The 17001-nt window shown below is 39.1% G+C and overlaps 1 protein-coding gene across 1 annotated transcript; it reads left to right on the plus strand.

Moving 5' to 3' along the window:
- Positions 1–11520: 11520 nt before the first annotated feature.
- On the plus strand, positions 11521–14608 carry LOC106080945 (uncharacterized). The gene is made up of 4 exons (XM_013242573.2): positions 11521–11884; positions 11953–12614; positions 12684–13662; positions 13738–14608. The coding sequence occupies exons 1-4, from the start codon at positions 11599–11601 to the stop codon at positions 14340–14342; spliced, it is 2532 nt and encodes an 843-aa protein (XP_013098027.2). The 5' UTR covers positions 11521–11598; the 3' UTR covers positions 14343–14608.
- The last annotated feature ends 2393 nt before the right edge of the window (positions 14609–17001 follow it).

The following is a 17001-nucleotide window of genomic DNA, read 5'->3' on the forward strand; positions in this document are numbered from 1 at the left end:
CCAATAATACCTTTTCATGTGAGGTTAAAAAATTATCTCAAGGTCAGAGACAGGATATTCAATGAAGAGCCTAGGGTTGCCAGGTCAAGCAAAAGGATGAGAAAATTTTGGAAAATTGTCAAGAATTTAAAATGGAACTTTAGTGTTTCAGTACTTGAGAGGCCAGGCGATGTTCGTCCTTATGCTGAGGTGCGTTTGTTAGATAGAAATGTGATAGGTCTTTTAGACACTGGTGCCTCCGTGACGTGTCTTGGTGCTCAAGCCGCTATAGATTTTCTAGGATCTCAGATTCCTTATAAGAAATTAAACACCACTGTCAATACGGCAGATGGTAAACCTCAAAGGATTGCGGGTGTTTTTACGACTGAAGTGGTTTTTAGAAATAAAAGTGAGCCCATTACTATTTATGTGGTTCCTAATTTGTCACAGGATTTGATACTTGGCATTGATTTTTGGAGGAAATATAACCTTCTTCCTCAGTCTCTTTTAAATGGAATTTCCAGTTTATCGTTCTCAGTAGGCGATGCCCAAAATTTAGACCAGAAATATCTCTCGGTGGATCAGAAGTTTCAGCTGCAATGTGCTATTGATTTATTTCCTTCGTTCGCGAAAGAGGGCCTAGGGAAAACGAATGTTATTTGCCATACTATTAATACGGGTGGTGCAACCCCGATAAAACAAAGGCATTTCCCTGTCTCTCCGGCGATTGAGAAGCTAATCTACGAAGAGCTTGATCGCATGTTGGCTATGGGTGTAATAGAGGAGTCCACTAGTCCTTGGTCTTCACCGATTGTTTTGCATAGAAAACCAGGCAAGAATCGCTTATGCTTGGACAGTAGAAAACTTAATGCTGTTACAGAGGGGGATGCTTATCCACTTCCACATATCGATGGTATCTTGAGTCGTTTGCCTAAAGCTGAATTTATATCCAGCCTTGATTTGAAGGATGCATTCTGGCAGATACCGCTAGATGAATCGTCGAAAGGTAAGACTGCATTCACGGTTCCTGGGAGACCCCTTTATCATTTTAAAGTTATGCCATTTGGCTTATGTAATGCCCCGCAAACCATGTGCAGGCTTATGGATAGGGTGATACCGGCATCTCTCAGAGCTGAGGTTTTGGTCTACCTGGACGATCTTCTAGTGGTATCTCCCACATTTGATCGGCATCTAGAGGTACTCAAGGAAGTGGCTAAGTGTCTTCGTAATGCTGGACTTACAATAAACGTAGGAAAAAGCAAATTTTGTATGACAGAAGTCCGATATTTAGGCCATGTAGTTGGGGACGGGACCATTCGTACCGATCCAGGAAAAATTTCGGCCATTACTGAATTCCCGGCACCGAGATCGGTTAAACAAGTCCGACGATTTCTAGGTATGTCAGGGTGGTACAGAAAGTTCATCAGGAATTACGCTGCTATTTCTAGTCCCTTAACTGATTTGTTAAAGACTAATCGAAAATTCGTATGGACCGAGGAGGCCCAAAAATCCTTTGAAGATTTGAAATCCATTCTTAGCTCAGCCCCTGTTTTGCACAGTCCTGATTTTTCACAGCCGTTTTTTATACACTGTGATGCCAGCAAAACAGGAATAGGAGGAGTCTTGGTGCAAAAGAATGCGGAGGGCGATGAGTTTCCTGTGGCGTTTATGTCTAAGAAACTTAACCAAGCCCAACGTAACTATAGTGTCACTGAACAAGAATGCTTGGCAGCAATGCTTTGCATTAAAAAGTTTCGAGCTTATGTCGAGGGACATGAGTTCACGGTGATTACTGATCACGCCTCTCTTAAATGGCTCATGTCCCAAACTGACTTAAGCACGCGGCTAGCTAGATGGGCCTTGAAGCTTCAAGGATACCGGTTTAAAATTGAGCATAGAAAAGGGTCGCAGAATATAGTTCCTGATGCGCTTTCGCGTACGAATACCGATGACTTGTCCGAAATATGCGGTCTGTCCGAGATAAGAAATGAACGCGGGGTTTTTGTTGATTTAAAATCTGAACATTTTTCCTCTGACGACTACAAGGACTTATTGAGAAGGGTTGAAGATAATATCGATTCCACTCCCGACTTGAAGATTATCGATGGTTATTTATACAGACGAACGGAACACGCCGTTGGAGAACAGCTTGCTGATGACATGATTTGGAAGCTATGGATTCCTAAAAGTATGGTTCCAGAGGTATTGCAGAAACATCATGATGACCCCTTGTCTTCGCATTGTGGGATTAATAAAACATTGGAAAGAATTCGCAGATACTATTTCTGGCCTAACTTAGTTTGGGATGTTAAGAATTATGTTAACTCGTGTGAAGTTTGTAAGAGTACAAAGCACCCTAATGTTGTTATGAGACCACCCATGGGTGACACTGGTTCATCCCATAGATTCTTTCAGCGCTTATATGTTGATTTCATAGGACCTTACCCTCGATCCAGTTCAGGGAATATTGGAATTTTTATTGTCCTTGATCATTTTTCAAAATTTTGTTTTCTCCGCCCGGTTAAAAAGTTTACAGCTGATGCTGTTATTAAGTATATGGAAGAAGATTTGTTTCACACATTTGGTGTACCAGAGAGCGTTATCTCGGATAATGGAACGCAGTTCAAAGCAAAGAAATTTAATGATCTTTTGAATTTTTATAAGATTTCTCATACTTATACCGCAGTTCATTCGCCACAGGCTAATGCCTCTGAACGGGTGAACCGATCCGTCATTTCTGCTATTAAAGCATATGTAAAACCCGATCAAAAAAATTGGGATGAAAAACTAAGCCACATTGCGTGTGCTTTGCGTTCGACAGTACATACTGCCATTGGGACTTCCCCTTATTTTATGGTTTTTGGTCAAAATATGGTGACTAATGGTTCTATTTACCAACTGCTAAGAAAACTGAATGCTTTAGAGGATAGGGCGATACAATTTAATAGATCGGACACCTTTGATGTTGTTAGATCTAAAGCTGCTAATGTGATGAGAGTGCAACAGGATCGTAATGAAAGACAATACAACCTACGTTCGCGTGAAGTGTCATATAATGTTGGTCAAGAGGTGTACAGGCGAAATTTTAGCCAAAGCAGTTTTGAAAAAGGATACAATGCTAAACTTGCACCTACGTTTATTAAATGCAGGGTTCGTCGTAGAATTGGTACTTGTTATTATGAACTTGAAGATCTTCAAGGCAAGTTGGTTGGTACATATCATGCAAAAGATATGAGGCAATAGATTACATCTCCATGCGGTATCAGACTTAATCTCCAATTTGTCCATTAAGCCTGATTTTGGCGGGGGGTATTTGTAGTGGCGCATGTCGATGTACCCAATATGAATATATTTCTTGGAATTGGCCCGCCTGATAATAGATATGGACATTCCTGTTTTTTTTCCAACCCCAACGCGAGTTAACATACAATGTGGATGCTAGAGTATTTTTGTTGTTGTGATTGCTTGTCTCATGTTGTTCCCTTATTGGAACATATTTGGAGCTTTGCCTATGCTGTTTTTCTTCTTCTTCTTCCTTGTAGCACTGTTACAGTTGGATTCACTTACATTGACCGCTGTTGATGATTCAAAGCTTAGTGTGATCATGTGTTATAATCACTTAGCTAACAGAGACGCATCATAGGCGGTAGCCTAGGGGAAGCGTTACAGCCTACGAACCGGTGAGCGTGAGTTCGAATACCGGCAGCAGTGTTTCTTTATACATTTATATTTTTTATTTATTTATTTTTTTTCTTTGTTTGTTTCATTTCATTTGTTTTCTTTTTTTTTAATCATTTGATCACATCAAAGTTCAAATGAGTTGTTTAATTTTTTTTCCTTTTGGTTTTCTTTTTTTTGACAACTATTGGATAAGGTGGAAAATGGTTTTGGTTGTTAACATCCACACATATAAGTCCGACCAAATCATAGGTTTAGAGCACTTTGTCTCCATATTGAAAAGTTGCTATAATTTCCCCTTAGCCATAGTGGTGAATGTTAACTTCTTTTCTATGTTCTTTGTAGCTTTTCTTTCGCATTGGAGTTCCCATACACTCACAAATGGATTATTATTGTATTTGTGGCATGTATGTAAAAGAAGACATTTTTGGTTTTGAGAATTTTAATTTGTGGTAGTAATTCAGCAATTTGCCCCATTGTTTAGGTCAAGGCTACAAAAGGTGGTAGCAGACTGATTTGAGATCCATTTTGCTCCAACCTTGCAACCGTGTGCACCCAAAAGTTTAAGTTTTTGTGTCGTAAAGGACTTGAGATTCTTTAAAAGTGTAAAAGCGTTATCCTTGCTTTAGTAAAAAAGGGATTAAATTTTTTTTTTGTTGGTGGCAGTTCTCCTCAATTTTTATTTTTTTATTGTCCTGCAGAATCGATGTTTATTTATCAAATCGCGGGTAAATAATTGTTGCAAGTGTTGGTTTCCTGCATTTTCTTTTTGCTGAGGGTTTTATCCCCAAAGCTGGAGTGTTGGTCCCCTGTGATCATTTAACTCCTGGATTAATACATTTGGTAAGGTTGCATTTTTTCTAAACAATTTCTCAATTTCTTTTGAGAACTCATTGTTCTGTGGGCCTTGTTTCTCTGATTCTAGGATTCCCCCTTTCCCTGTGCTCATATGGATTTCTCTGTTTCAGCTGTGCAGATTTGGCTGCCTGAGAGAGTCTAACAGAAGTCTTTTCATTTTTTTTGATCAGTGGATTCTGGTGTTTTAAATGGATCGTTTGTCTTGGTTTCAAGTACAAGAAAAAAAAAGAGCCGTCGGGATTGGTGCAACTCATTTAGTTTTTGTTTTTCGGGAATCGAAACAAACGCGTTTTGGTTGAAAAATCACTCTCGAAAAGGAAAAAAAACTCTTGCGTGCTAATTCTTAGGTTTTGTAACTTGCTAAAAAAAAGACCTTAAAAAAATAATTATTTTTCCGTATTTTTGCCCATGTAATTTGCCTCAAGTGTTATATAGTTTAATTTTTGCTCATTTGTAAGGCAGAGATGGAGAACCGAATCGGAAGTGAAACAAAAAGTTAATGCCTAATTGAGAGTTTTTTTTGGTAAAAGTAGTTTGGCAATCCAATGTTTTAGAAAAAGGCGAATATAAAAAAAACCGATAGAGTGAATCGTATCAAATGTTAAAGACTATATTGAAAAAAGTGATTTTTTGTGTATGCCGCGTATTTTGTTAAAAACTTGCAATTGGCTGGAGTTTGCTGGTTTGTTTTAATAACCCCTCACCCCTCGAAAGGCCTTTCAACGTGGGAGCTCCAACAAAAACCAAGTAAGTGCAAACTGTTATACTACCACTGAGCAAAGCCAAACAGATTTATTTTTTTTCGGAGAGTGAGAGAGATGCCGTTACCTCTCTCAGGTAATTTTTGTCAAATTAAATAATTTTTTTCTTTTAAATTAATTTAAAAATGTTTTAAATCTTCCCCCATAATTTTTAAATTGGAATTTTTGCAAGTTGGCAACTTTCAGATGATCTGTTTGTGTTTGTTCAGTTAAATATCCTGCATATACATATATATCTGATTCTGTGCTGGTGGATATGTCAATGCTAAAGTGTTAACATGCTATTGGAACCTCTGTTAACTATGTTGATTCGCTGTTAACAAGACTCTCAGAAAATGTTCTTGGGTCTGAAAAGCACTGCTTCGATTGAAATAGCTTTGATACATTTTTTTTGGCAATATTTTTTATATGAATGTACGTTTTGTGCCTTTTGATCATTGACATATCTAGCCCAGTATGCCTATAAAATATTGTTTTTACATTTGATACCATTTTTATTGAAATTTGGCTGCATATTAGTCAAAACTTCGCGATTTAAAATTAGTTTTTCGTTTTATACAACCGAGTGGGTTGTGTTGATGTATGTGTGATTAGAGGAAAAAAATGAAGTAAGGGAAAAAAGGGGTCAATGCACTCACAGCTGTTTTACTTTAACAGAAGTACAAATGGAAATACACTCACACAGCTACATATCATTTTTTTCATAATGAGCCTTTTAAATGAAGTTTGTTTCACAGCCGATTTAGTTTTTTTTCTGCCGTGCTATGAATTCAAATAAACTCGCCTATTGATTCTTATTTGATATATTATATAAATATTTTTTTTCATGCCGTGTTTTTTTTTACCCTTCTTGTTAAGTTTTGAGATTTAATTTAAATGATTAGTTTTTTTTTAAGAGTTATGAAAATAATTTTAGTAAATTAAAGGATCAATTTAGATATACAAAAAAATTGGTTGTTAGCCTTGACTTTAATATTTCTTTTATTATATTTTTTTTGTCTGTTTTTAAAGTATGATGTGATTCATCTCTATAGTGAGCGACCGGATTTGATAATGAACTTTTTCTTAATAAATTTAATGAATTTGTTAAATATGGAGTAAGCCCAAACCTTTGAGTTTGATTTGTAGGGTCGGTAAAGGAAGGTAGGGCAAATATTATGGGTTTACCAACCAAGAAGCGATTTCTTTGGATGCTTTTGGTAAACAGGAAGGGAGGGCATGCTGTGCAGCTTACACCTTAGCACAGCCGATCGAATGATGTCGGAAATAGATCCTCTGGTGTTGTGACCCCCTTATACTTTGTGTATTTGTCTATTCTATCTGACTTTCTTTTGTTTTGGTTTTGCTATCATTCGTGCACGCATTAACATTAAAGCTGGTAGTTGGTAAAATTAAACGATGAACATTGGCAAGATCCCCCCCATCCGACGAGCAATAAGGCCGGTGAAATATGCGTGCCATGCCGTTTTGTTTCATCTATAGACATTTATGTGGAGTTTTGCTCAGACTAGACCCTTGCACACTACAGCCATCTTTCATGCTTCTCCAGTTTTTTCGCCTACATTCGTCTTCTTGAAGAAAAAATAAAGGAGTTTATGGAATTGAATGTTAATTTTTTATAATTTGTACTTATCGCTTATTCCTGTGGCATTCGCCACCAGATCCCACGTCTGCCTCAATGCATTGCAGTTACAATGCCCTTTTTCTGCTTTCCCCATTAAATTTTATGTCCTTCTATGGCTTCTATTAATTTTTTTTTTGTCACTCAAATGCACTTTACATTTATTTTCCATTAAAAAAAACGATGAGCAATTCAAAATTAAAATCAAAAGACAAAGCTTCTATTAAAAATTAAATTAACGATTTGTTGAAAGCAGCTGATTGTCACTTTTCGCTGCATTTACTATCCATGTACATGTAAAACCTACGAAATTTGAATTGTTGCTAGCAACATGTTGAAATCATTTCGTAAAAAGAACTTAGTACTGCTTATTTGGAAAAACTTCATAGTCATTTCGCAAAAGTTTTTTTATAGGGCGTTTGGACAGTTGTTCGGACGAAAACCGGAAGTCACTACTAGACTTAAGAATTAATGATCTGTTTGGATTTGGTGCAGAATACTTATAAATGTTATTAAGTTTTTAATTCTCATCTTTATTTCTCTTTCGATACGATCTTTTGCAATGGAAAAGCTAGAAGATAGCACAACACCTACCATAGTATGAAAATACATGCATTACGGCAGGCTTGGAATCTGTGGATCAAAAAAGATGGGTCAGCACAGGAACATCTAAAGGGGGTGTACTGTCTTCTCTAATTTGGAATATAGCCAAAAGGTATTTACCCGGTAAATACCAAAAGATATTTACCCATGATTTTAAAATCGTTCTTGGTGATTTTAATGCGAAGATAGAGAACCGAGGAACCAAATTGATTACGTTGTGATACATGGAAGGCATTCATACAGCGTGTTAGATGTACGATCGATCCGTGGAGCGAATATAGATTCGGATCATTACCTTCTTGCAGCAAAGGTTCGTCTCCATTTGAACATGGCGAGGAAAGTACGATTTGACGCTGCACGGAAGCTTGACATTGAAAAGCTGCAAACACAACAGATGGCAGCGGCATACTCCACTCGACTGACCCAACTGCCTTATGAAAGCACTCCATGTTCCGATGATATAATGGCGCAGTGGCAAACTATTACCCACTCCATGGAAAATGTCGCGAAATCAGTACTTGGATACCGGAAGCCTTCTCCAAGAAACCCATGGTACGACCAAGAGTGTCGAGATGATACTGAAGCCCAGAATGCGGCACATAGAGCAACCTTGCAATCAGTGGCAACGCGACAGATGAAGCAGAGGTATCGGGAGAAAAGGAGAGAGAAGAAACGTCTTTTCCGCAGAAAGAAAAAGGAAATGGAAAGACGTTAATTTGTGCGAATTGGGATGTACAGGAGTCAGAATGAAGTCCAGAAATTATATCAAAGAAATAAACATCAAACCGATGGCTTTGGTGCAGCCACATCCTCCTGCAGAGACAAAGAAGGAAATCTGGTAACTGACACAGACAACATGCTGAGGATATGGAAAGAACATTTTACCCAACCGCTAGTGTCCGAAGTTGACGGTGAAGAGGATACCGCAGAACCAATCAATGATGATGGTATAGAATGTTTACCTCCAAGTCAGAATGAGGTCCAGGTAGCAGTGACCCGACTAAAGAACAACAAGGCAGCAGGAGCCGACGGATTACCCGCTAAACTATTTAAGACTAGCGGCGACACGCTGATAAGGCGTGTGCATCAGCTTATCTGCGCAATCTGGCTAGAAGAACGCATACCCGATGATTGGAACCTCAGCATACTATGCCCCGTACACAAGAAATGAGACAAGACGGAATGAGCCTAATACAGAGGAATAAGTCTCTTCCCCATCGCATACAAGATACTCTCGAGCATATTGTGTGAAAGATTAAAACCTAAAGTCAATGCAATAATTGGGCTCTACCAACGCGGCATTAGGCTTGGTAAATCCACGATGGACCAAATATTCACACTGCGCCAAATCCTGGAAAAGACCCGAGAAGGACAAATCAATACCTATCATCTCTTTGTTGACTACAAAGCCGCTTTCGATACTCCTTTACATTCGAAGGTATTTCAAGTCATGTCCGGGTTTGGTATTCCTGCAAAATTCTTCAGGATGACATTTGCTGATACGCGTTCCTCAGTAAGAATAGGAAAGAATCTCTCCGAACCATTTAATACCAAAAGAGGTTTCAGAAAAGGAAATCGTATGATCTCTTTAATATCCTGCTGAAGAAGATTATACGAGATGCAGATGTTAATAGATATGGCACACCAATCACAAGAGAGCACATGCTTCTCGCCTATGCCGACGACATCGACATCATAGGTCGGTAACCGGAAGTAGTACCTGCTGCCTTTGAAAGAATCGAAAGAGTCAGTGAAAATGGGTCTGGCAGAAAATGGAGAAAGACGAAATGGATGGTTTCAACTCCCAAAACGCCTTGTACAACCGAGCAGATCAAGAAAATGGAGAAAGTTGGGAACCACAACTTTGAGAAAGTCAGTAACTTTATCTACCTCGGCACCGCCGTAACCGAAACGAATGAAACCAGTTTTGAGATAAAACGAGGAATAATACTGGCAAACAGATGCTACTTTGGACTAAATTGGCAGTTTAGAAACAAGGCCACCTCTCGACAGACGAAGAATTCACTATACAAGACACTGATACTACCAGTGTTATATAGTTCTGAGGCATGGGTACTTGTGAAAGCAGATGAGACATTGCTTAGAGTACTTGAAAGAAAGATTTTTCGTAAAATATATGGACTAGTTTGCGTTAATGGAGAATATAGGCGACGTATAAACCACGAGCTATATTAGCTGTATGACGACGATAGCATAGTTTCACGCATCAAAATACAACTGCTGCGTTGGCTAGGTCATATTGTCAGAATGGATGAAGAAGCTCCAGCAAAGAAGTCCTTTGAAGGCAAACACGGTGGTACACGAAAACCGGGACGAACAAAAGCCCGATTGAAAGATCAAGTGGTGGGAGACACCTTGAAACTTTGTGTCAGAGATTTTATAATGAGCGCAGAAGATCGAGGCGCTTGGAACTCTATTCTACGTTCGGCTAGTGGAACAAATGTTCTGTCATAGCCAATTAAAGAAGATAATTATAAATCGTATTAAGTTTATAATTCCATCTTTAGTTCTCTTTTGATATGATCTTTTTGCAATGGAAAAGTAAAGCTAGAAGATAGCACAATCATAGTATGATGAATTATGCATTTAACGATTACGTTCATCATCGTATTCCAGGCTTCGTAGAGTCGGCGGTACCGGTTAAAAACTCATTCTATATCACCCTGGGGTAAAAACTCAACCCCGGACCTACTTTTGGATTACTTCGAGACGAACTCCCTAATTTGGTGCTTAACCATCTCCTTCACATATTGTCTGATTTTGTGTATGTTACTAGTTCGCTCCATTTTTCGTTGTTTGATGTGTTATGGTTATTAACTATAATAATGTTATCGGTACACTATCGGTCTATTGGCCGCCTAGATCGTGCGATTTAACGCCTTTAGACTATTTGTGAAAGCTGATGTCTGTACAGACAAGCCCGCTTCAATTGACGCATTGGAAGACAATATTGAAGCATTTATTCGTGGGATACCGCCCGAAATGTTGAAAAGAGATGCCATAAACGGACTAAGCGGATGGAACATTTGAGGCGCAGTCACAGTCATCATTTAGACCGTACTATCGATTCAGATAAAGATTTCATGCATTTTTCTAATTTTATGTGTGTTTTTGAAAAACTTTCCTATAGCTTTTAAAAATTACCCTTTAATTTCGAATACTATTGCAGGCCTTCAACTTTAGGTTGCGTCTGCGTGGTAGAGGTCCTTCGATGTTCGGCATTAATCGCCCTAATGGTGCAGTTATCTTCGCCGTTTTTGTTGCCGCGAACTGCATCTGGGTTGTAAACGTCAATTTGGTGGTGTTTTTCACAAAATTTTCAACACAATTGATCGTCATTTCGCAAGGCGGATTTAAAAGGTGGTCTCACGCGAACAGCTGTTAACATCCGGCCAGCTTCGACTTGCCTACTTGCATGAATCTGATCTATGCCACTTTTACTATATTAGGAATACCAAGCAGGTGGTATGTCTTGGTCTACGGTCTTTGGAGATTACCGTTTTAATTAAATACGCCTTGAATTGGAAGTAAAACAGTAAAAACTTAAAAATTTATATTATTATTTCATTTTTACTTTGGTTTTTTATTTTTAAGCAAAATTATATGACTTGTACTGTTTATTCGATATGTTCTACTGTATAGTACAAAAATTTAAGATTTGTTACCCTGCCACTAAATATTAGCAATATCTACACTCTAACTTATTACAACTCAACAACTCCATAAACTCTCACTTGAAATCCATGGGAACAATTTTAATTCCACTTCAAATCGAATAACGGACTATAAAGTATAGTTGCCCTGCCATTGAATATGAGCAAAATCTACACTATAATTTATTACAACTCCATAAACTCCCACTTGAAATCCATCCAACCGTTTTCATTCCACATACAGTTCAGTACGTATACTACAACAAATTGTACTGTATAATACAAAAATTAAATATTTGTCACCCTGTCGTTGAATATTAGTAACTTCACCCATCTACACTTTAAATTATAACAACTCACAACTCCATAAACTCCCACTCGAAATCCATGGGAACCGTTTTCTTCCCACTTTTCCAATCGAACAATGGACCACGGTACATCATGTGTGGAAACTCCAGCTGCTCCCGAATGGCTGTCCAAATTAGAGGATAGGAGAGAAAAGCTAAAATGTTCAAAGTTAGGCCACGAAGCTGGCGCTGGAGCCCCATGCAGTGTGTGCAATGATAAATGTCCCGGTTTGGATTTACATTTTTGGCGAAAAGTTTGCCGAAATTGTAAATGCAGAAAAGATCAACATATGTGCCAAGACGATGACTCGTCAGGGTGGGCGCAGTTTGAAATTCTTGGCCAGATACGTTCCAAGCCAGCGTGTAAGTACGACGAGAATTTGTATGTACCCTTGTTTTTCGATAAATTTTATTATAATTTTATTTGCCAGTTATTAAAATAAAAACGCTAAGCCAACAGCCTGTCAAAGTGGATTGGATACCTCCAAATGTGGCTCCCGATGTATTAGCTGACTATTTGGATAAATTAGGTACCAAAAATGTGCCCGTGGCCGGTAGTGAAGCCGCTGCGAAACGTAAACAACAGTTGGAGTTTCAAGTTCCTCCACACGACTTGGATGCCGGTTTTTGTGACAATCTTACGGAGGCCGAATCCAATCAATTGCTGCAATATGTGCAAAAAATACGAGAACACTGTGTGGGCCAGGGTAATGTTGTAAGAGTGGGTAACTATGCGCACGCCACAGTATCTAAAATACATAATTCACCCTTAATGGGAGAATCATCCATATTTGACGAAGAGAAGTATTGTAAAGCCATGTCTGCTTTAAAAGAGCCACCTGTCTCCGATCCAGTATTATGTGCCTTACTCAGTAATGACAAATTGGCAAAAGCTATAGTAGAACCGGTAATTTGCGCATATCCAAAAATATTTGTTGCCTTCTCTGAACCCTTATCGGAGGGTCCGCCATTGAACAAGAGCATTACATTGTCTCCGGTAACGAAGCAAAAACTAAATGGGCTCAATGAAGCTGCAGTGGAGAGTTTAGTTTTAAATGGACCAATTTATGACAAAATATTTGCCGTTTTAAAAGTAAGCTATGACAAGATAGTTAAAATAATTCCTTCCTATTCCAAATTTGATTATTACTTTTGTTTTCAGAAACAGAATTTGGATATATCACGTGACCCACGTTTAGGTCCACTTGTGGACTTACGCAAAGAATATGTGGCAAATCCTGCGGTCAAAAAAGATATTGATTCCATGGTCTATATGCCTAATTCATTGTCCTACAGTTCACCTCTGAAAACTCCTTCTAAATTTATAAATGACTTGGCCTTTAACTCTCCTCTTCCTCTAAAGGGTTCTTCATCCAATAAATTAAAATTTGGATCTCAAATGCAACAGGAGACCCCAATGCGAAAAGTTCATTTTGGGAATATATCAATGGCCAATACGATTCCGGATTTTTTGCCAACAAATGTAGATTATGAACGTGACCCTATCTTTGCCAATATTATTCATTCTGACTCTTTGAAGAATGCCATACAAAGTGCCAATCAGAAATTTCGTTCACCACTGCCGTTAAGTATGGGTCAGCCCAAAGGCGATTCAGATATATCTGAAGGCGATCTAAGTGATGCAACTAAGAGAAAACTTCAATGCTTGGGTATCAATCATAAAGAAATGTTGCAAAGTGCTGTCCTCAATGCTCCGTTTTATGAGAGGCTTTTTAAAAATCTAAATGATATGAAAATAAATTACTCCTCATGTCAACAGCTGAAGCCATTGGAGGAATTGTCAATGGCATTACGCACTGACCGCCCTTTGTACGAAGAGGTCCGTGAATATGTTACGGCTTTACCCGGAAGCTTAGACATTGCGTATGCTCCAATAAACATCAATTTGGGACAGGCCATGAGTATTTCCCGCAGTACTGACTCTGGATTTGAATCTCCCAGCCACAGTGCAACTACAAGTTATAATCCTTATGTGGATGATATGAAAGCTCTGCCTGGAAAGCTTGTGAGTGTGCCAGGAATCCAGGATATGAATATGTATCCATCGGTGGCACCATCACCAGAAGCTCTTCAGATGAATATGCACAATTTATCGCTGCAGGAAAGCGATGCCAAACAAGGTTTCTATTATTGGGCCTTTATTATTTAGCCCCACTATAAAATTTATTTCGTTTCCTAATGCCCTTTCATTGCAGGTGCTGGACCCTTGTCAAAGGTTGCTCTTAATTGTCGCCATTGCAGCAAGCCTATTCATTTTGGCGAAGTAGCCGTTAAAGCCGAACGAGCGGGTAAAGAAATTGCCTGGCATCCAGACTGCTTCCGTTGTCACGAATGCCAAGAGTTATTGGCCGATCTCGTTTACTTTTTCCATGGCGGTCAAGTTTATTGTGGTCGAGATTTGGCTCTAAAATTGAAGATACCCCGTTGCAAAGCTTGCGATGAACTTATATTTACAAAAGAATACACAGCCGCTGAAGGTTCTACATTCCATATTAAGCATTTTTGTTGCTATCATTGTGACGAGCCTTTGGCCGGACATCAGTATGTACCAGATGAAAAGACTAATATGCCACTTTGCCTTAAGTGCTATGACGAACATTTTGGAAATCCATGCCAGAGATGCCTACAAATCATTGGTCCCACAGAGAAGGGTGTTTCCTGGAACAATATACACTGGCATGATTCATGCTTCCTTTGTGCGGGTGCCAAGTGTGATAAGTCATTGATTGGAGGGCGCTTTTGCGTTAAACAAAATATGCCTTTTTGTAGTCCGGCCTGTGTGCATAGTAAGATCAAATAGAAGCTATCGATCGAACCACTGACATTTATGCACACAAACACGCACACAATTATTTGTGATTAGTATTATGTGAATGAAAGTAAAAGTATTTTTATACAATCATATACACAATTTATAAATATTTTACACATTTTTATACATACATAAGTATTCGAAGAAGGCACAATATTTGCATATGTATATTTACACTTTTTTTAAATAATTATATACGGCGCACAAATAACAATAAAAGCAAAAGTTGGTGTTTAATAATCCACCAGGCTAAAGGTTCGCGAAATGAATATGAAGAAGACGTATGTAGGTAAAAATCCTAGAATTATTGTTGTTGTTGGAGCAGATTATTGTCTTCATGTTGTTTTAGATATGCGGAGGGGTAGCGGTCCTTGGTCAGGAATGATCCTGGTACGTAGCCCCGACTGGAGAGAGGATCATCCCTTATTTGCCTGCTGGAGGCTCCCGATTGTAGTTCTGAGCCGGATCTGACTAAGGTTGTGCATATGAGAAATGAGAACATACCCCGTCGCAGTTCATAGGCCAACATTCTTGCAGATATGGATGTTAGACAACAGCGTGTCGCTAAGCTGGCGAGTCCGCACTGGTCTTTGTTAGGACCTCAATTCTTACTTTGTCCCAAATTGCAGTAGCATGTTAGGTGTTTTTTTTTTCGGATAAGTTGGTGTTCTAATCGCTGTGCAATCGACTCTTGCATTCAGCTGCTGATATACTTCCAGCACAATCTGACAGCATCTCCCAAGCTATCCAGACGCTCCTTGCAGCTCCCGATAAGCTTCATCTTCACATGATCCGCAGCCAAAACCTTCAGGCCGGACTGTCCACATATATTGTGATAGTCTTACAGGGCCGGCAACGCCGAACCATGATCGAAAAAAGGCAGTGCACCCGTTTATGCGACTCCCTTGGACCACCTGTATAAACACGAGGCCCGAGAGGGGCGGGACGCTTTCAGCCCAGGCTGATCCCTTTCAGCAGAGGTCTCAGACCAAGATCGCACGGGGATAAAACGACTCCCTGTGGTGTCCTTCTGGTTACAATCTTGCTAATCAAGTCCTCAGCTAGAGAAGCATTGATTATTCTGCTTTTCAGCATAGCATCAATCCAATACTTGAGGAGAGGTGGACCCTAATCGGGAACTAAAATGTTGTCTAGACCCGCTTGATCTAGAGGTTCTATCTTGTAGCGCTGAAGCTCACGCTCTTGATCATGTAGATCTAACCTTAAGGCTTCTGTGCGGAGGATATCTACGATAACAGCCTAAAAGGTATTGCTTAGACTTCTGATTGACAGACGTCCGGCGTTCAGAGATTATGAAGTCGGGTGGTCGGTCGATGGTGAAATTTTTGGGAAGGTGGTTTTGGGATCCCAAAGAAATGATGGCTTGCCAGGATTCGTCACTCAGGCTATCAGGAGATGCAATGGAAATGTCTCGCGAGCTGCTGCATATCGTAATTCTAGTGGGGGCATCCTCGTTCACCGTGCAAAGCGTGGAGCCTCTCCCATAACGAACACGTACACAGCTCTTGCCGATCACGATACCATCGTGTCAATCCGGTGAGTACAACCGAAAACCATAAGATTGCAGTCAGTGGTACGCACCGATTCAAGGTTATAATTCGTCCGGGCGCTTCTCAGCAGGCCACTTAATTTGATCACCTCCACATTTGGACAATTTTTCGGCTTGCCACATTTTTTGCACCAAACATTTTTGTAGCCTCCTCCACAGCCAATTTACTAAAGAATGACGATTTTGGAACCATCTTTGCCCGAAATGGGTATCTAGGTATTTTGGTTAATGAATACATGTAGCCTTTTCTTTTGTTTTTTTAAGGACAGTTTTATCTGCAAAACCCAAAATTTTCCTTTTCAGAAAATTGAAAATTTTAAAATCGGACCACAAATCAAGATTTGATTTGGGGGCCTGCCAAGAGGTGCCCGCTCAACCTTGGGCCTTCAAATTCTGCGTATAATTACGGTACGACCTGAACTAGTTCCATTCAAAACTTCAAAGAGTTGCATCCGTTCTCCCACCCAACCCGTTCTTAAATGGCAGACTTTTTACTATTTTTTCGATTCCCTAATCAAACTAAATTTGGGTTAGTTTTTCTATAACGTAGTACTTCGTCGGTCCTCAACTGCTACATTATAGAGAAGTTTGAATGAATTTTCAACTGTGAAAAACGAACATAGTACCAGCCTTAAGAATCAAAAAATGGAGCAACTTATAGTACGACTGCGTCCGCGTCCCTTAAGTCAAGTGTTGCCCCTCCACCCCATCACCTAGATTGTAAGAGAGAAAAAAAAACATTTTTTTTTACTTTAAATTGGTTAGTTGATTTTGGTGCTTTAATTCATCGCAAGTTTATTTGATTTTTATTTGTATTTGAAAATGTTCAATTCTCATTTATTCCTTAACAAACAAAATCACATTTTACCAAAACTTAAAACTAATGTAATGTTTATCTATACTTAAAAATTATATATGTATGTATATATCATTATACATGCATGTATATATATATATATATATGTATACTCCTTTCGCTGAAGAAGAATAAGAGAGAGAATGGGATGGGCGGGGATATGGATGGGGGGATACGGGCGATGACGGATGTTTGGCTGATGTATGTCGTTTTGTGGTATG

The sequence above is a fragment of the Stomoxys calcitrans genome, chromosome 5, assembly GCF_963082655.1.
Source record: "Stomoxys calcitrans chromosome 5, idStoCalc2.1, whole genome shotgun sequence".
NCBI lineage: Eukaryota > Metazoa > Arthropoda > Insecta > Diptera > Muscidae > Stomoxys > Stomoxys calcitrans.